Raw genomic sequence first — 21439 nt, forward strand, 5'->3', positions numbered from 1 at the left:
CCAAATGTGGTTGGAACTCCATCTTCTTTATATAAATGCAGAACTGAACTGTAAACATCAAGAGAGCAGCAGATCCCATGAGGTGCCATGCGACGTGGAATATCTGCACAACACTCCCAGTGAGCACGAGTTAGACGATGTGTGGTCGCATCCCAGCAGCAGATACTCCAGCAAGTACACGACGGCAGAAGTGGAGATGGGGGTGAAAGGGTTCAACTCTTCATTACGGAGCTATGGAATAAGCACGCATCATCAAGGAGCCTCATCCTCCAGGCCTTCCTCCTGCCATCGAGGAGGAGGTACAGGTGGACCCCACGCCACCAGGTTCAGGAATGGCGATTACCCCTCAGCTATCAGGCGCCTGAATAACTTCACTCCCCTCAACTCTGAATTGACTCCGCAACCTACAGACTGGCTCTCAAGGACTGTATAAGTCATGTTCTCAGAGTTTGTTAGTTACTATTATTAATTTTTTTTGTATTTTCACAGATTGTCTTCTTTTACACGTTGGTTGTTGTCCGTCTTCGCATGTGGTTTTCCACTGAGTCCTTGTCCTACTGTGAATGCCCGTAAGTAAACATATCTCAATGTAGTATTAGAATCAGGTTTAATACCACCAGCATGCGCTGTGAGATTTGTTAACTTTACGGCAGCAGTACAATGCATACATGACAAATAGAGAAAAAAAACTTAAGTTACAGTAACTCAATTAAACAGCTAAGTTAAAATAAGTAGTGCAAAAAACGCAGTGAGGTACTGTTTGTGGGTTCAGTGTCCATTTAGGAATTGGATGGCAGAGGGGAAGAAGCTGTTCCTGAATCACTGAGTGTGTGCCTTCAGGCTTCTGTACCCCCTCCCTGATGGCAGAGGAGAAGAAGCTGTTCCTGAATCATTGAGTGTGTGTCTTCAGGCTCCTGTACCTCCTCCCTGATGGCAGAGGGGAAGAAGCTGTTCCTGAATCATTGAGTGTGTGTCTTCAGGCTCCTGTACCCCCTCCCTGATGGCAGAGGGGAAGAAGCTGTTCCTGAATCGCTGAGTGTGTGCCTTCAGGCTTCTGTACCTCCTTCCCGATGGTAGCAGTGAGAAGAGGGCAAGCCCTGGGTGATGGGGGTCCTTAATGATGGACGCCGCCTTTAGAGGAACCCCTCCTTGAAGGTGTCTTGGGTACTATGGAGGCTGGTACCTATGATAAAGATAAAGCTGACTAACTTTACAAGTTTCTGCAACTTTACGTACTTTGATCGAAAGCTTATGAACACTGGAATCCTGAAAATACCCCTGCAGACCCAGTGAAGGCAGGATAGTGTCCAGCTGCAGTATTCTGGCCAACATCGGTGGCCTAACTAACGCCGGCCGCTGGAACGAGGCATTGTGTTGTGAAATTTTGCAAGGAAGCAGAACCATCACCCGACAAGTCACGAGGGCGTTTAGTAGAAACTATAGGGGCGGGGAAAGCTTGGCTTGAACAATACAGCAGCTCAGCGTGTCAACAAACAGGACTTTATCTCCTCACTGATAACAATGGAGCTCCTGACCTCAGTCACGCCGTCAGACACATTTTTGAAGTCAAAGTCATAATGTATGTTTGGAAAAAGTACAACTTCTATAGTTAAATTTATATCAGGGCAGAATTGGAACTTGTATATCATTTTCAAACGCTGTTTCTGCATCTCTTGAAAATGAATTCATTCAAAGGGAGGCACTGCTGGTGTTAACAGCTATCACCAGTCCCCAACTGATCAGAATCAGGTTTAAAATCACCAACATTATGTCATGAACTTTGTGGTAGCAGCACAATGCAATATATAATAATAGAGAAAAGACTGTGAATTATGGTTAAGTATGCATACTAAATAGTTAAATAAGTTGAGCGAAAATAGAAATAAAAAGGTAGGGAGGTAGTGTTTATGCATTCAATGTCAATTTAGCAATCAGATGGCAGAGGGGAAGAAGCTGTTCCTGAATCGTTGAGTGTGTGCCTTCAGGCTCTTGACAGTAAGAGGGAGAACAAGACGTGACCTGGGTGGCTTGCTTCACTCTCCCCAAGAACATTCATTCTGGGTGACTGGAGTCACATATTATACAGAAAAAGGATAGCAATTTGTGAAACTATAGGACGGGACAACAATCCAAAAGACAAAAATAGGTTTACTTAATTCAAATTAACACTGGGATTTCAACTCCTCTTCAAATCATCAGCTCAGGTCTCTGGACTAATGGTCTAGCATGATCATGTCCCAGCTCTAGAATTCCAATCTTAATCCAGTTTGGATTGGTAAAACATTTTCTCACTGAGCCATAGCATCCATAAAGAGGGATATTCAGCCCAACTTGTACACGACTATCCTACAGTAACTCTCCAGTTCCATCTACCTCTTGGCCCTTTCTCCTCTACAAAATAATCTAGGGGTTGTGCAAAAGAACCATTCTTGAGTACGCGCGTTGCCCTGAGAAAATCAAAACCAGTTTTACAATAATAAGTGATTCTGCAGATGCTGGAAATCCTGAGCAATATACACAAAATGCCGGAAGAAATGAGCAGGTCAGGCAGCACCTACGGAGGGGAATAAGCAGTCAATGTTTTGGGCTGAGACCCTTCACCAGGACTGGAAAGGAATGGGGAAGATGCCAGAATAAAAAGGTGGAGGGAGGGGAGAGAAAGAGGGGAAGGAGTACAAGCTGACAGGTGAGGGGGAAGGGAGGATGAAGTAAGAAGCTGGGAGGTGATAGGTGGAAGGATTAAAGAAGAAGGAGAGTAGACCAGGGGAGAAAGGGAAAAAGGAGGGGCACCAGAGAGAGGTGATGGGCAGGTGAGAAGTAAGGAGGAAGCCAGAATGTGAAATGAGAAAAGAGAGAGAAGGGGAAATTACTGGAAGTTAGTGAAATTAATTTTTAATGATGTTCAGTTTTACATTGATGGGCCTTTAAGACCATGACTGTTCTTGGTAATTTTTTTTTACAGAAGTGGTTTGCCATTGCCTTCTTCTGGGCTGCGTGCCTTTACAAGTCGGGTGACCCCAGCCAATTTATGGCCACTTCAATGGAAAACGAGTAAACAGGCGACACTTCAGGCCAAGACCCTTCTTCAGGACTGGGGGGGGGGTGGTAGGAGAGGAGGTGAAGGAGATGCTTGAATTAAAAGGTGGGGGGAAGCAAAAGGGCCTATCTGGTAGGTGATAGCTTTTCTGTCCTCTCCTGTCAGATTCCCCTTTCTCCAGCCATTTATCTCTTTCACCAATCAACTCCCCAGCTCTTTACCTCACCTTCTCCCAGTTTCAGATTTCACCTACCACCTTGCACTTCTTCCTCCCCTCCCCGCCCCATCCTTTCCAGTACCGACAAAGGGTCACGGCCCAGAACATCAACTGTTTACTCTTCTCCACAGATGCTGCCTGGCCTGCTGAGCTCCCCCAGATTTGTGTGTGTGTGTGTGTGTGTGTGTGTGGCTTCGGATTCAGATCAATTTATCCGTCACGTGGACATCAAAACATAAAAATGAAATGCATTTTTGCACGAGCGACCAACACAACGCAAGGATGTACAGGGAGTGGGGGTGGGGGGAGGAGCCCGTGAATGTCACCACACATTCCAGTGCCAACATAGCATTCCCACAATATTCAGCGGAACAACACGAGCCACAAGAACAAAACAACAGCAAAACAAGGCCCCTCCCTCCCGCACACTCATCCACTAACACACACACAAGCAGGACTCCACCTTCGGGACAGGTTGCCTCTGGGCCTCTGACCTCTAGCCCCTGGCCCGGACTTGCAGGCATTGGGCCCCTGACCTTCAGATTTCAGACTAACACTATACTTTAATGCTGTATCTAAGTACCAAGATAAGACCATAAAACCGTAAGACACAGAAGCAGAATTAGGCCATTCGACCCATCGTTTCCGGTCCGGCATTTCATCACGGCTGATCCCGGATCCCATTCAACCCCAGACACCTGCCCTCCCCCCATATCCCTTGATGCCCTAGCCGAGCAGGAAACAATCAACTTCCGCTTTGAATGTATCCACGGACTTGGTCTCCACCGCAGTCTGTGGCAGAGCATTCCACAGATCCACTACGCTCTGGCTAAAAAATAAAAAATTCTCCTTACCTCTGTTCTAAAAGGTCGCCCCCTCAGTTTTGAAGCTGTGTTCTGGATATCCCCACCATAGGAAACATCCTCCCCACATCCACCCTATGTAGTCCTTTCAACATTCGGCAGGCTTCAATGAGATCCTTCCCCCCCACCGCCCCTGTGTCCTTCTAAATTCCAGTGAGTAAAGCTGCCAGGCGCTCCTCAAACGTTAACCCCTCCGTTCCCGGAATCATGCCTGTGAACCTGCTCTGGATTCTCTCCAATGACAACACGTCCTTCCTGAGACTGAGGGGCCCAAAGCTGTTGCATCTCAAACTCACACCATTTAACGTCAGACCTCGAAGCTAAAGAGAAAAGTAGGTTTCGGCCTTCAGTGATAAAACTTACCCTCGCCGGCCCCGCTGAGCGCGGTACACCCAGGAAAGTTCTTAGTCGGAGTGGGGAGGAGGTGATGTTCTGTTCCTGCTGAGGCCCTTTGGCTTCGCTCAAGCTCTGCTTCCAGCCTGAAATCATTTCATGGTTTTATGTTGCATTAAAAGGTTCTGCTTTTTTTTTCTAAAATTCTTAAATTATTATCTTGTAGAGACCAAGGAGAGATAGCAAAAGCCATGGTGTAACGGAGGCACCACCGTTAAGTCTGGAAAGTGCGCCGGGCGAAAGCAGGAGGCTGCTTAACTCAAGAAGTTGGGAAAGGTCAAGAAAGGTGAGAAGTTTGTCCGCGGAACAGAACGGGTACAAGACCGAGGTAATGAGAAGGTCTCAAAATGTACAGAACAGGACACTACAGTGCCGTCGACCACACGCACAAGAGAATAAGTATTGAAGCAGTGAAAGAGACATCCTTATTTTTCAAATATGATCGACCACTTTTCAATCTGAGCAATAAACACAAACTTTCACTTAACGCCCCCCACCCAGCCTCACCTATCACCTTTCCCCAACCACCCGGCTTCACCTGTCACCACTCCTCCCCCACCCACCCGGCCTCACCTATCACCTTCCCCCACCCACCCGGCTACACCTGTCACCCCTCCCCCACCCACCCAGCTTCACCTGTCAACTTCCAGCTTGTTCCCCCCGCTCTCCCACCCACCCGACTTCACCTATCACCTTCCAGCTTGTCCTCCTCCCCCACCCATCCCTTCCAGTCCCGAACAAACGTCGACCATTTACTCCTTTCCCTAGATGCTGCCTGACCTGCTGAGTTCCTCCAGCATTTTGTGTGTGTAACTCCACAACAGGTAAGCTCCAAGTAACAAACTGCAAAATTAACTTGCCCCCATTCCTCCCTGCCTCCCCCCACCACCACTCCAGTGCTCGCATCTCACACAAGCACATACTGTGAACACATCTACATGAAATGCTGTTGTAGGAAAGCAGCTTCCATCATCAGAGATCCTCACCACCCAGGCCGTGCTCTCTCCTCACTGCTGATATCAGGTGGAAGGTACACGAGCCTCAGGACTCTCACCACCAGGTTGAAGAACATTTATTATTCCTCAACCACCAGGCTCTTGAATAAAGGGGGAAGGGGGGGTAATCGGGAGGGAAGGGGGGAGTGGGGAGGGGACGGGAGAGGGGAGAAGCGGCGAGTGGGGAGGGAGACACTGTGGCATCTCAAAGAGACTGGGTTATAGACAGTAGTTTTTGATAAACTCTAGATCATAGTCTCTTTGAAGGCATTTCCTATTGCCTACATGGAGGGTAGTGGGGGAGAGGGTTGATGCTCTGCTTCTGCTTTTCTGTCTGTGGGTGGGGGGCCCTGAATTACTAACTTTTTACGATCGTTCATTCTTTGGGGTTTTCTTCTGTTTCGTGGATGTCTGTGAAGAGTAAGAATTTCAGGTTGCATCCTGTATACGTTCTCTGATATTAAATAGAACCAATGAATAATAATAGCTGCAATAATAGCTACACTCACCATCACTGAAATGTTCCTACAACCAATGATCTCACTTTAAGGACTCTTTATCTCTTGTTCTCATTATTTATTGCTATTTATTTATATTTGCATTTGCACAGTTTGTTGTCTTCTGCACTCTGGTTGATCTTTCACTGATCCTGTTTACAGTTACTATTCTATAGATTTGCTGAGTATGCCCGCAGGAAAATGAATCTCAGGGTTGTACCTGGTGATGTATATGTACTCTGATAACAAAATTTACCTGGAACTTTGAACTTTTGAGAAGTGTAGAGAGTCCATGGAATGGAGTCTGGTTTACAATATCTGAATATTTCTGCTCCGTCACCAGCCTATCAAAGACAGCCTGTGATGGGAGGATAGCTCCAGTAACACTGCCTCTACTTCAATCATTTCAGTACACACGTAGACAATACCTTTTTATTTCTTGCTCCTGCTCATCAATCTGCCTCCTGGCTGCCACCAGTTGGCCCTCCAGACTGCACACAAGAGCCTCCTTCACCTGAATTTCGTGACAGAACCTCTGCTGTGCCTTCTCCAGGTTGGTGCACGCCTCCTTCAGACTTTGCGTCTCTCTCTTCAGCGATGCATTTTCATTCTTCTCATCTTCAAGCTGCAAAGACACAACAGCGGCTATATTTCATTAGGAGATTTGGTTAGTCACCAAAGACACTCATAAATTTCTACAGATGTACCCTAGAGAGAATTCTAACCGTTCTGAAGGGACATCCTTATATTCTGAGGCTGGTCCTAGACTCTCCCACTACTGGAGACATTCTCTCTGCAACTACTCTAACTACAGTCGGCCTTCCTTATCCGCGGGTTCCACATGTGCGGATTCAACCAACCACGGATCGAAAAAACTTGGAAGTTCTCTCTCCAGCACTTGTCGTTTGAGCATGTACAGACTTTTTCTGTCATCATTATTCCCTAAAAATACAGTATAACAACTACTTACATAGCATTTACATTGTACTAGGTATTATAAGTAATCTGGAGATTATTTAAAATACAGGCAGTCTTTAAGTCGGATTTGTACATAAGTCGGAACAGGTACATCTGGTATTATTCAGCGTCAGTTAGTCAAACATTTGTCTTAGTATATAGTATATATTTTACCTTTCTATGAATATAAAACACTTAAGAAATGTATGTACTTCAATAATTATACTACTGCGTTACTTAGTAATAATTGTAGCTTTCATCAGGGCAGGGCCTTTCACATTCTCCATTAAAATTTTTCCGATCGTTGACCGACTGTAGCCTAACACTTTTCCAGTGACCGATGGCGTTTCACCTCTTTCCGATTGCTTTATTACTTCCACCTTATTTTCAATTGTGATCGTGATTATTTTCGTGAGCAGAAACACTGCGGATTCAGAGCTGTACCAGGTCCTAAAGTCTACCGCACTAAGACAGGTTAAATAGGATCCGGGGGTTCCGCTGGGTCCTAAAGACCACCGCACATGACACAGGTTAAATAAGGGACTTGAGCATCTGTGTTTTATGGTATCTGCGGGGGGGTCTCGGAACCAATCCCCTGCAGATAAGGAGGGCCGAATGTAGTCCCTTCAATAACCTACAGCACAATACAGGCTCTTCGGCCCACAAAGCTGTGCCGAACATGTCCTTACCTTAGAAATGACTAGGCTTACCTCTAGCCCTCTACATTTCTAAGCTCCATGTACCTATCCAAAAGTCTCTGAAAAGACCCTATCATATCCACCTCCACCACCGTTGCCAGCAGCCCATTCCACACACTCACCACTCTCTGAGTAAAAAACTTACTCCTGACATCTCCTCTGTACCGACTCCCCAGCACCTTAAACCTGTGTCAATAGACAATAGGTGCAGGAGTAGGCCATTCTGCCCTTTGAGCCAGCACTGCCATTCACTGTGATCATGGCTGATCATCCACAATCAATACCCCGTTCCTGCCTTCTCCCCATATCCCTTGACTCCACTATCTTTAAGAGCTCTAACTCTCTCTTGAAAGCATCCAGAGAATTGGCCTCCACTGTCTTCTGAGGCACAGCATTCCACAGATCCACAGCTCTCTGGGTGAAAAAAGTTTTTCCTCAACTCCGTTCCAACTGGGCTATCCCTTAAACCGTGGCTTCAGGTTCTGGACTCCCCCAACATCGGGAACATGTTTCCTGCCTCTAGCGTGTTCAATCCCTTAATAATCTTATATGTTTCAATCAGATCCCCTCACCCTTCTAAATTCCAGTGTATACAAGTCCAGTCGCTCCAATCCTTCAACATATGACAGTCCCACCATCCCGGGAATTAATCTTGTGAACCTACACAGCACTCCCTCAACAGCAAGAATGTCCTTCCTCAAATTTGAAGACCAAAACTGCACACCATACTCCAGGTGTGGTCTCACCAGAGTGGTACAACTCGTTCTGCATGCTCCTATACTCAACTCCCCTTGTTATGAAGGCCAACATGCCATTAGCTTTCTTCACTGCCTGCTGTACTTGCATGCTTACTTTTGGTGACTGATGAACAAGGACACCTAGATCTCGTTGTACTTCCCCTTTTCCTAACTTGACACAGATAGTAATCTGCCTTCCTGTTCTAGCCACCAAAGTGGCTAATTTCACATTTATCCACATTAAACTGCATCTGCCCACTCACCCAACCTGTCCAAGTCACCCTGCTTTCTCATAACATCCTCCTCACATTTCACACTGCCACCCAGCTTTGTATCATCTGCAAATTTGCTAACGTTACTTTTAATCCCTTCATCTAAACTAATGTTACGAATGTGTCCTCTTGTGGCAACCATTTCAGCCCTGGAAAAAAGCCTCTGACTATCCACACGATCAATGCCTCTCATCATTCTGCTCCTATATCTTAATGGTCTTATTTTTAAACATGTAGAAGCTGTTCACTTCAATCATTCTTTCAAAGTTCCGGAACTCAAACAGGTTTTGGGTGAAAAATGCGTTTTCTTGCCTCATTCTGCAGATCGTTCCTTTCCCCCTTTAGGGAGGAGAAAGGGACATGTTGACTGACCAATAAGAACAACGGGTACTGCGATGTCAGAGGAAAAACTGAATCAGCCTTGGCTGGTTACTTGACTGACGATTCCCACTTTCCCTACCTATACAACAAGGAAGATGAGAGGAAGAGTCACCTTTTTATTTTCTTTTTGAAATGCAACCTCTAAACTATCCAGCTGCAGCTGCTTCTGTTGCCGTTCCTTCTTGAATTTCTCCAGTTGGTTCTCGTACTCTGCTATCTTCTGCACGACCCGGCTGGGTAATCCAGATTTCCATTCCTCTAATGCCCAACTCATGACAGCAGGAAGACGTCGACAGATAACCAGACCTAAAAGAAACCAGAACCACTGTTTAAAAAGAAAATCGGAAACGCAATGAGAGGATATGAAATACTGGATGCTTCAGATTAATTTTTCGTACATACATCAAAACATGCAGTGAAACACGTATTTTACGTTAACAACCAACCAAGGCCCACACATTGACACCATCATAGCACGGCCAACATGATTAGCAAACCCCATTCCTCCCTCCCGCCCACGCAGTCCTCCAACCCCAGGACAGACTGTTTTTAGCGCAGTGGACTCATTCTCGTAGATACTGGGTCTTCGACTTACACACTCAGACTTCCAACTGACCTTCGGGCTTTGATCTCCAGTATCAACCCTGAATTCCAAGCTAAAAGCTCCAGATTCAGTGATAGTGGGACCCTGAACACTATGGGCCTCGAACAGCTGGAAAAGAAGAGCATCTCTGACAGCACCTGCGTATCTTTCCCCCTGAACTTTCATCCCTGCTCTCAAGGTGCAGTTTTCTCACAGGACATCATTACAAATGGAGTAACTACTGTACTGGTATGAGCGGCCGGTGCAGATCACAAGCCCTGGTTATGCGACCACTGACACCAGAGAGACAATCTCTGAAGAGTACTGATAATGGCTGGGGGTCACCCGTCTTGTAACGACACTGGTCCAGAAGAAGGCGGCGGCAAACCTCTTGCGTAGAAAAGTTTGCCAAGAACAATCACGGTCATGGAAGGCCCATGATTGCCCATGTCACAGGACATGGCACATAACGAACAGACTGTGGTTACTGTTTGCAATTGAGAAGACCATAAGATATAGGAGCAGAAGCAGGACATTCAGCCCATCGAGTCTGCTCCGCCATCCAATTCATCCAGTCATCTCCACTCCCCTGCCTTCACCCCATACCCTTTGATGCCCTGGCTAATCAAGAATCTATCTATCTCTGCCTTAAATGCACCCAATGACTTGGCCTCCACAGCAGCTCGTGGCAACAAATTCCACAGATTTACCACCCTCTGACTAAAGTAATTTCTCCCCATCTCAGTTCTAAATGAACGTTCTTCAACCCCGAAGTCGTGCCCTCTTGCCCTAGACTCCTCTACCATGGGAAATACTTTGCCATGTCTAATCTGTTCAGGCCTTTTAACATTCGGAATGTACTGCCACCATCGTGGAACATTCACCCACGAATACGTCACCACACAGCTCCATTCTGTTCAAATTCTGCAGCTCTGCTCTCCAATAGGAAGTACAGCCACTGACATTGAAGGTTGTTTGGGCTGCAAATTTCTCCAAATAGAAAGTGTGTGCTTAATTCCTTTCCCCTCTTCCTTGAAGAGCCACAATGCTGCAGCTGGTGCAGGCTGCTGGCTCAGAGATCCTTCCTGATCCCTGGCATCGTCCGTGTGAGGGGCTCCCTATTCTCCCCATTGCACCTTGGGAGGACAAACCAGGGTAGGACTTCAGACAGTGAACTGCAGGAGCGCAGTAGAACCGGCAGACGGTAGAATACAGATCCATAATTCCTTGAAAGTGGTGTCACCAGTAGATGGAGTGGTGAAGTCAGGGAGTACCCTGCAGTTATAGAGTCACCAGAGAAGTACAGCACAGAAACAGGCCTTTCGGCCCATCTAGTCCGTGCCAAAACCACTTAAACTGCCGACTCCCACACCCCGACCATCCACGTACCTATCCAAACTTCTCTCAAACGTTGAAATCTAGCTCGCATTCACCATTTGTGCTGGCAGCTCATTCCACACTCTCACAACCCTCTGAATGAAGAAGTTTCCCCTCCTGTTCCCCTTAAACTTTCTCGCCCTTTCACCCTTAGCCCACGAGCTCTGATTGTGGTCCCACTCCAAGCTCAGTGGAATAAGCCTGCTTGCATTTACCCTATCTGTAACCCTCACACCTCTCTATCAAATCTCCTCTCAATCTTCTGCATTCCAAGGGATAAAGTCTGAAGCTATTCAATCTTTCCTTATGACCCAGGTCCTCCAGACCTGGCAACGTCCTTGTAAGTTTTCAACCCTATTTACATCTTTCCTTTAGGTCGGTGACCAAAACTGTACACAGTGCTCCAAATGAGGCCTCACCATCGTCTTAAACAACTTCAACATAACATCCCATCTCCTGTACTCAATATGAAGAGCTCAATTCTGTTCAATTTCGAAGAAGGCGTATAGTGTGTTGGCGTTCAATAATCAGGGAGGATTGAGTTTAAGAGCTGTGACATAATGTCGCAGTTCTATAAAACTCCAGTCAGACCACACTTGGGATTTGTTGTGTTCTGTTGTGGTGGCCTAATTATAGAAAGGATGTGCAGATCCCTAAAGGTTTTTAAAACTTTAAATAAGATATCTTGAACCATCAGTCAAAAAACATATGGAGAATTGAGACTCTTAAAAAAAAATCATACAAGCACCCGGACCAATGAGAGTGTAATTATAGGCACAAGAGATTCTGCAGATGCTGGATACATTGAAGAGCACAAACAATTTGCCGGAGGAACTCAGCACTTCGTGTGCATTGCTCAGTTTGATCACACTCTAGTTACATCAGTCACGTTGGGGTTTTCCAAAAACAGTCAGTGGCTCAGGAGTACCTGAATGTGAACAGCAGAGAGATATCGGAGAGATCCTTTCCTACTTTCTTTCCTTGTGGACCAAACTCCACCAGGAACGAGGTGCCTCAAGCAAGAATAGTCTTCATTGTAAACTGCAAGCAGTATTTTGAAATTAAACTGGCCCACGGTCTAAGTGGTATGGTTTGCAAAATGATGACCCTGAAACGCTCGTGTATGCATCAAACGACGAGGCGGTGTTGATTCAATCACAAACAAGAGAAAATCTGCAGATGGTAGCGACCTGCCGAAGGGTCTTGGCCCGAAACGATGTCCGTTCCTTTTTTTTCCCCGTAGATGCTGCCTAGCCTGCTGAGTTGCTCCAGCATTTTGTGTGTGTAGTTAGGTGGTGCTAGTTGCCCTGCAGTGATCCGGGCAGGTAAGTAATATGCACCATTCTAAATAAGTTCATGGAAGCTTGCAATTAGCAAAGGTATTTAAACATTCAGAGGTGTCACCCACTGTAGAAGTATAATCCATGGGAAGCATAGTCGGCCCAAAATATTGAAGTAGGCAACGTCATTGTAACTACTGAAATTGTACTGAATGACCTGCTGGTGCCATTGTCCATCATGGGCAAAGCACTCCCCACCACTGAGCGTATCTACATGGAGCACTGACGCAGGAAAGCAGCTCCATCATCAGGGGCCCCCATCACCCCCAACACACACAAGATGCTGGAGGAACTCAGCAGGCCGGGCACCATCTACAGAGAAGAGCAAACCATCGACATTTCAGCTCGAGACGCCGGCTGTTGACTCATCAGCATCGATGTTGAGTTCCTCCAGCATCTTGTCGTGTTGCTCTGGGTTTCCAGCGTCCGCAGATTTTCTCCTGTCTGTCGCTCTCTTCTTGATGGAAGAAGGTACGGGAGACTCAGGTCCCACACCACCAGGTGCATGGACAGTTATTACCCCTCAACCATCAGGCTCTTGAATAGAAGGGGACGACTTCACTCGCCCCCGTCACTGAAATGCTCCCACAGCCCATGGACTCACTTCCAAGGATTCTTCATCTCATGTTCTCGATATTATTTATTTAACATTATTATTTCTTCTTCTCCTACTTGCAGAGTTTGTTGTCTTCTGCACTCTGGTTGTACGCCCAAGCTGGTGCGGTCTTTCAATGATTCTATGAAGGGTTTATTGAGTATGCCCGCAGTAAAATAAATCTCAGGGTTGAATATAGTGACATATATATACTTTGATAATAAATTTACTTTGAACTTTAGGGTATAAAAATGTGATGTACTTTGAGTTCGTGAGCCTCTACGAAGAGTGTTTCCTGAATGATGCCTGCTTGTGACAAACAGACTTCTATATCACCAGTCCTGGTGAAGGGTCTCAGCCCAAAACATCGACTGCTTACTCTTTTCCATAGATGCTGCCTGGCCTTCTGAGTTCCTCCAGCATTTTGTGTGTGGCTGCTCGGATTTCCAGCATCTGCGCAGATTTTCTCTTGCATCACCAGCTTCAGCGTCTCTGTGGCGATTTCGATCACAGAGCTTCTGGCATTGGATTGAGAAGATTAATCAAGTACTGAGTACAATGTTTGGGATGTTTTGTTGATGTTGTCTTAAGACATCGGTGAGGCCAAATTTGGAGCACAGAGTGCAGTTCTGGTCAACTTCCTACAAGAAAGATATCAATTAAGATTGAAAGAGTACAGAGAAAGTTTACAAAGGTGTTGTAGGGACCTGACAACCTGTATTGTTGCGTGAATGAATTCACGGGAGAAAATTGCTAGTAGATACAAAGCTGCTTCTTTATTCGAGAACACAAGTTACAGGAGGCATCATACAAAGATGCTTTCAGTTGAAAGGTCTTGCTGGCCCAATGTGGGGCTTGATATTTTATGTGCTAAACATCAAAGGACAATTCCATTATTTACAAAATATGGTCAATGCTTTATATGAAACCACATACAACGTTCAGACCTCCCTATTCGCATGCACAACACAGATATCTAAGTGGATTTTAACCAGCATCGTCTGGTCTAGGATTCACGGCCTTTAGGAACCTATTGTTCAGAGCTACACTTCCGAATTAAATCCACAAGACATATTCAGGTGTGAAGATCAGTAGCCAAAGTCATTTACTAAATTTAAATGTGATAAACCCAAAACTGTACTAACATCCTGAATTATAGGTAAAGGTTGAATTGATTAGGATTTTATTCCCTGGAGCGTAGGAGGAGCATGGGAGATTTGATAGAGGGAGGGAGGGAAGGGGAAGAGGGGTTACGAGGGGGGAGAAAACACTATCGGGTTTTTTTCTACTGCATTTGAGTGATGTTAGAATTCGAGATCCTGAGTCAAGGATGAAAGCTTTAATATTTAAGGGAAGCCTGAGAGAGAGTGGTGTGAGTGTGGAAAGAGCTACCAGCAGAAGTGGGTGTGGGATTGATTGCAACACTCGAGAAAAGTTTGGATGAGTAGGTGGATGGGAGAGGTAGAGTCCAGCTGCCTGTCGATGAGACAAGGCGGAATAACAGTTGGGCATGGACTAGATGGACTGAAGGGCCTGCTTCTGTGCTGTAGCGTCCTATGACAAGGCAGGATTTTCCGCATCCTAGACATACCTATGATGGTAGGCCGACTCTGTGTCATCATCATTATGTGCCGTGCCATATGATGTGGGCGATCACAGGTCCTATTCAAAGCCATGATTCTCCTTGGCAAATTTTTCTACAGAAGTGGTTTGCATTGCCTTCTTCTGGGCAGGGTCTTTACAAGATGGGTGACCCGCAGCCATTAACAATAGTCTTCAGAGACTGTCTACCTGGAGTCAGTGGTTGCATAACCAGGACTTCTGATCTGCACCGGCTGCTTGTATGACTATCCACCACCTGCTCCCACGGCTTCACGTGACCCTGATCAGGGGGCTAAGCAGATGCTAAACTTTGTCCAAGGCTGACCTGCAGGCTAGTGGAGGGAAGGAGCGCCTTACAGCTCCTTTGGTAGAGACGCATCTCCACCCTGACACCCATAAACCCAGTGGGTTAACTGTCCGTCATAAAATACCCACAAACTGCTGGAGGAACTCAGCAGGCCAGGCAGCATCGATGGAAAAGAGTAAACAGCCGACGTTTCAGGCCAGGACCCTTCAACGGGATTGGGAAGAAAGAGAAGTCGGAGTTCTTTCCAGTCCTGTCAAAGGGTCTCGACCCAAAATATCCAGTTTACTCTCTTCCATTGATGCTGCCTGGCCTGCTGAGTTCCCCCAGCATTTTGTGTGTGTTGGATCTTCAGCAATCAATCTGGTAGGGCTGATACCATAGAGACTCAGTCTGCTGGACTTGACCACAAATTAAATTAAAGTATTTGGAGATTTTCAAGCAACCACTCAGCCTGAAACTAAAATAGAACTGAATTATGATGCAACAATAAGCAGTAATCTGGTGTTTTATCTTACTGGGGGTTTAGGCTATTTCAAGGACAAAGAGACAATTTTGAATGAGGTTGGAGGCAACATCAGATGCATGTCAACTCTGGCAGGGTTTGCAGGACATTATTTCCTACAGAGCGAAACCCAACAGCATGAATGGCAGTGAAGCTTCACTACCAGATGAACCCAACACCTTCTATGCCAGCTTTGAAAGGCAGAACACAACTACAGAGGTTGATGTTAGGCTGACTTTAAAGGGAGTGAACCCTCGCAAGGTGGAAGGTCCTGATGGAGTACATGGTAAGACTCTGAAGATCAGTGGCAACCAACTGGCGGGAGTATTCAAGGACATTTTCAACCTCTCACTGCTATGGGCAGAAGTTCCCACTTGCTTCAAAAAGGCAACAAGTATACAAGTGCCTGAGAAGAATAATGCGAACTACCTAAATGACTATCGCCTGTTAGCACTCACATCTACAATGATGAAATGCTTTGAGAGGTTGGTCATGACTGGACTGAACTGAACTCCTGCCTCAGCAAGGACCTGGACCCATTGCAATTTCCCTATTGCCACAATAGGTCAATGGCAGATGCAATCTCAATGGCTCTCCACATGGCTTTAGACCACCTGAATAACACAAACACCTATGTCAGGATGCTGTTCATCAACTATAGCTCAGCACTTAATGCCATCATTCCCACAATCCTGACTGAGAAGTTGAAGAACCTGGGCCCCTGTACCTCAACTTCCTAACCAGAAGACCACAATCTGTATAGATTGGTGATAACATCTCCTCCTCGCTGACGACCAACACTGATGTACCTCAGGGGGGTGTGGTTAGCTCACTGCTCTACTCTCTGTACACATGACTGGGTGGCTAGGCATTGCTCAAATACCATCTATACATTTGCTGACGATACAACCATTGTTGGTAGAATCTCAGGTGGTGATGAGAAGGCGTACAGGAGTGAGATATGCCAACTAGTGGAGTGGTGCCGCAGCAACAACCTGTCACTCAGCGTCAGTAAGACAAAAGAGCTGATTGTGAACTTCAAGAAGGGTAAGACAAAGGAACATACCAATCCTCAGAGGGATCAGAAGTGGAGAGAGTGAGCAGTTTCAGGTTCCTGGGTGTCAAGATCTCTGAAGATCTAATCTGGTCCCAACATACAGATGTAGTTACAAAATACTTTATTATACTATACTTTATTAGGAGTTTGAAGAGATTTTGCATATCAACAAATACACTCAAAAAGTTCTATAGATGTATCATGGAGAGCATTCTGACAGGCTGCATCACTGTCTGGTATGGAGGGGCTACTGCACAGAACCGAAAGAAGCTGCAGGGTTCTAAACCTAGTCAGCTCCATCTTGGACAATAGCCTACAAAGTACCCAGGACATCTTCAGGGAACGGTGTCTCAGAAAGACAGACATTACTAAGGACCTCCAGCACCCAGGACTTGCCCTTTTCTCACTGTTACCATCAGGTAGGAAGTACAAAAGCCTGAAGGCACACACTCAGCGCTTCAGGAACAGCTTTTTCCCATCTGCCATCCGATTCCTAAATGGACACTAGCTTGGACACTAGCTCACTTTTTTTAATATACAGTATTTCTGATTTTTTGCATACTTATTTATTATTATTTTGTTTTATTTATTTTTCTTTCTATGCTATGTATTGCATTGAACTGCGGCTGCTAAGTTAACAAATTACACGTCACATGCCAGTGATAATAGATGTGATAGATTAGATTAACAAACCAGTAACCACCCATTCAAGCTATAGATGACAAGATTTGAATTCACATCCTCGCCCTGACATCGCGCAACTTAAACTCACATAATTAAACAAGCCTAGAATCAAAACATCACATCAGGAAAAGTGACCTAAACTTTTGTAACTTTGCTATCTGGTTTACTCAAAGGAGGCTTATGAGAATGATCACGAGAATGGAAGAGTTAACATGTGAGAGGTGTATTGGATGACTCTGGGCCTGAACTGGCTGGAGTTCAGAAAAATGAAGTGGGGTTGGGGTGGGGAAGAGACGTAAAGAGAGCTTTTGGCATTGGATTGAGTACAGTAGTCAAGTACTGAGTGCAACAGTTGGGATGTTTTGCTGAAATTGTCTAGGACATTGGTGAGGTGAAATTTGAAGTACAGTTCTGGTCACCTACCTTTAAGATTGACAGGGTGCAGAGAACCCCAAAGTCTCTCTCACGTCCGCTCTAGGCCTTTCTCATTGAAACCCACCAAATGTTAGAAGGCCTAGAGTGGACGTGGAGAGGATGTTTCATATGGTGGGGGAGACTAGGATCAGAGGACACAGATTAAGTGGGTGTGGAGAGGATGTTTCCTATAGTGGGGAGTCTAGGACCAGAGGGCACAGATAGAGTGGATGTGGAGAGGATGTTTCCTATAGTGGGGGAGTCTAGGACCAGAGGGCGCAGATAGTGTGGATGTGGAGAGGATATTTCCTATAGTGGGAGAGTCTAGGACCAGAGGACACAGATAGAGTGGATGTGGAGAGGATGTTTCCTATAGTGGAGGAGTCTAGGACCAGAGGGCACAGATAGAGTGGATGTGGGGAGGATGTTTCCTATAGTGGGGGAGTCTAGGACCAGAGGACACAGCCTCAGAATACAAGGACATCCCTTCAGAACAGAAATGAGGGTGGTGGATCTGTGGGATTAATTGCCACAGGCGACTCTGGAGGCCAAGTCGTTGGATATATTTTAAATGGAGAGGTCCTGACATAGGGTCTCGACCCAAAACTTCATCTGTTTACTCTTTTCCATAGATGCTGCCCGACCTGCCAAGTTCCTCTGGCGTTTTACGTGCATTGCTTTCGACAGGCTCCTGATTAGTAAGGGTGTCAAAGGCTACAGGAAGAAGGCAGGAGAACGGGTTTGAAAATAAATCAGCCATGATGGAATGGTGGAGCAGACTGGGTGGGCTGAATGGCCCTAAGTGTTACAGACCTTCGTGTGACCCCTGACCCACCAACGCAGTTGCTTTGGCTGTGCTTGGAAGTGATCCAAGAGTTCAAAGTTCAAATTTTATTATCACATATATGTCACCATATACAACCCTGAGATTCATTTTCTCATGGGTATACTCAGCAAATCTACAGATTAGTAACCGTTCCACTCACAGGGCAATGAAGCGCGAACACTAAATGCCAAATTTCTCCATAGCATCCAAATATCCTGGATGAATAACTCTACCTACTTCAGTACCATAAGATACAGGAGCAGAATTGAGCCATTTGGCCCATCGAGTCTGCTCTGCCATTTCATTATAGCTGATCCATTTTCCCTCCCCCTGCCTCCCCCCACCCATATCTCTTTATGCCCTGACCAATCAAGAATTGATCAACCTCTGCCTCAAATACACCCAATGACTTGGCCACAGCTGCCAGTGGCAACAAGTTCCACAGACCCACCAGCTTCTGGCTACAGAAATTCCTCCGCATCTCCGTTCTAAATGGACGTCCCTCTATTCTGAGGCTGTGCCCTCTGGTCATAGACTCTGTGGAGAATAACTTCTCCACAACCACGCTGTCGAGGCCTTTCACCATTCGACAGGTTTCAATGTGGTCACCCCCTCATTCCAGTGAGGAGAGGCCCAGAGCCATCAAATGCCCTTCATATAACAAGCCTTTCAATCCCTTGAATAGTTTTTGGACCCTCTCCGAGGTCAGCACATCCCTTCCTAGATGAGGGGCCCAAAACTGGGCATACTCATAAAATCTGTAGACTAGTAACCATTCAGTTCACAGGCCAAAGAAGCCTGAACACTAAATGCCAGATTTATCCGGTGACCTCCATGCTCTGTGGGTGGATCAGCCTAATGTGACCATAATGTTATAAAACAAAAGTACGTATGTCAATATTATCCCCAAACTGATAACTCTTGTGTAAGTCACATATGTGGAAAAGTCTGCAGACGCCGGAAATCCAAAGCTACACACACACAAAATGCTGGAGGAACTCAGCAGGCCAGGCAACATCTGTGGAAAAGAGCAAACAGTCGAGGGAGGAGCTATGATGGTGCTGGGGGCGACTTCTTCGAGCCCATCTGTGAAACAGCGCAAGTTCCTCTTTTTGACGTCTCTCTCTCTCTCTACCCTTCCAAGGTGGTTGGAGTCCCGTCAAGAGTCCGTGATCTTGGACTGCCCTTAAAACCGTGGTTCTACATGACGGTGGGGTTCCCGGTCCCCGAGCGGCCTGGAAGGCGTGCGCCTCTGAGCAGGGCTCGATTCCTCGCCGGCACGCCGCGGAGATTGAAACAGCGGGTGGGGCTTTCGGAGGCCTCTGCAGTCAAAGAGATCGTTCTCTCTCTCGGTGGGGAGAGAAAGAGTCTGCCGGTTCACGAATCGGTTGAGCCTGAATAAGCGTTACTGCAGATTGTAACTTGGAAATGGCGATCTGCTGGTTTCCTGCCCCCCCCACCACCGCGGAGAGGGTGCTACCTCTCTGTCCCTCGTCAGTGTGACAGAAAGCTGTGCTACGGACTGTAGTTGGACTGCGAAACATTGGGGGCTTGCCTGGTGGGTGCTGGGCACCGATGCTTCCCGCTGGAACAAGTAAGGGTGGGTGGGGTAGAGTAGGGTTACAGCGTGGGAGGGGCAGGAGGGTCTTGGGGTTCTGGCGTCTCCCTGTCACTCATTCTTCAGGGTTCTTCTCTGTTTCGCGGGTGTCTGTGGAGAGTAAGAATTTCAGGTTGCGTACTGAATACACCCTCTGATATTAAACTGAATCACGTTTCAGGACTCTGAGTGTGTGTGTGTTGCTCTGGATTTCCAGTATCTGCAGAAGCTCTCGTGTTTTATTTTTCCATTGCGTTGTCAGGAGATGAGCATGCTGGTGTGTGTGTGCGCTCGGCAGCCCCACAGCTGGCTCAGCTGATGTTTATGTGAAGTTCCCGGGTTCGCTGCCAGCTCCGGGACGATCCCAGTTCCCCAACACGTGTGACTGACAGACCGCATGGGCGTGACGTCACCGCACCGACAGGCGGCCGCCTCCGCCAATCCGGCGGCGGCACCCCCCACCCCGCGGCCAATCAGCATCAAATGGGGAACGGGACAACCACGCCCCGCCCCCCGAACGAGATAAAGCTTGACAAAAGTGGGAAAAACAAATAAACGGGAAGCATCTTTTAAACTCACGTACGGGAAGTTATTTATCCCCGCCACCCAGAATGACGCTTTGCAGGACTTAAAGTGAATGCGAAATTTGTTTAGTGAGAAAACCTCGTAAATAAGAAAAATCAAAATTTCGCAAATTTTTTTCAAAAAGGCTCGATTTTAAATATAAGACTCTTACCGAAGAAATGGCTTATGTTTCCTTTACGATTGTTTTAATCAATTGCGCGACTGAACAACTCCGTCCCATTTTCTCTCTGAGCTTTCTCCGCCTGGAATCGCAGCTCGCGCCCCCTCACTGGATTGGGTGACGTCACCACGTCGTCCGGGCGGGACCGTCGCTCGTGGCCACGCCCCTCCTGGTTCCCAAGGCAACCGCCCGAAGGGTTGGGGGGGGTGGAAAGATCGAAAATAAACTTTCAAAGTGCATATTTTAAATACTTTTTCATCACTTCCTCCATTTGGCCATTCAAAATTAGCCAATTTAAACCAGTAATTATATAGGTGCAGTGTAAAATGTGTACAATTACATAACTTTTATTAAAAATTCATATGAAAACATAACCAACAACAGGTCTCTGAATGTGAACAAAACAAAAGAGATAACACGAGGAAATCTGCAGATGCTGGAAATTCAAACAACACACACATAACGCTGGTGGAACACAGCAGGCCAGGCAGCATCTATAGGGAGAAGCGCTGTCGGCGTTTCGGGCCGAGACCCTTCGTCAGAACAAGCTCCTCGGTAGAGATCATTAAGAGCACCAAATTTCTTGGTGTTAACCTGGTGGAGAATCTCACCTGGTCCCTCAATACCAGCTCAACATAGCAAAGAAAGCCCAGAAGCGTATCGACTTCCTGCAAAGGCTGAGGAAAGTCCATCTCCCACCCCCCTATCCTCACCACATTCTACAGGGGTTGTATCGAGAGCATCCCGAGCAGCTGCATCACTG

The 21439-nt window shown here is 46.5% G+C and overlaps 1 protein-coding gene across 1 annotated transcript in view; it reads right to left on the reverse strand.

The window, feature by feature from the left end:
* Positions 1-20769, reverse strand: part of LOC132384015 (centromere protein F-like) — an 83918-nt gene extending 63149 nt beyond the window's left edge. Inside the window, exons 1-4 of the mRNA XM_059955285.1 lie at positions 20668-20769; positions 9160-9353; positions 6431-6627; positions 4481-4596 (exon numbers count right to left, since the gene is read on the reverse strand). Of these exons, the coding sequence (XP_059811268.1) occupies positions 4481-4596; positions 6431-6627; positions 9160-9321 (475 nt within the window). The 5' untranslated portion in view covers positions 9322-9353; positions 20668-20769. The remainder of the gene's footprint in view (positions 1-4480; positions 4597-6430; positions 6628-9159; positions 9354-20667) is intronic.
* Positions 20770-21439: the final 670 nt, after the last annotated feature.

Source organism: Hypanus sabinus, chromosome 31 (genome assembly GCF_030144855.1).
Source record: "Hypanus sabinus isolate sHypSab1 chromosome 31, sHypSab1.hap1, whole genome shotgun sequence".
Lineage (NCBI taxonomy): Eukaryota > Metazoa > Chordata > Chondrichthyes > Myliobatiformes > Dasyatidae > Hypanus > Hypanus sabinus.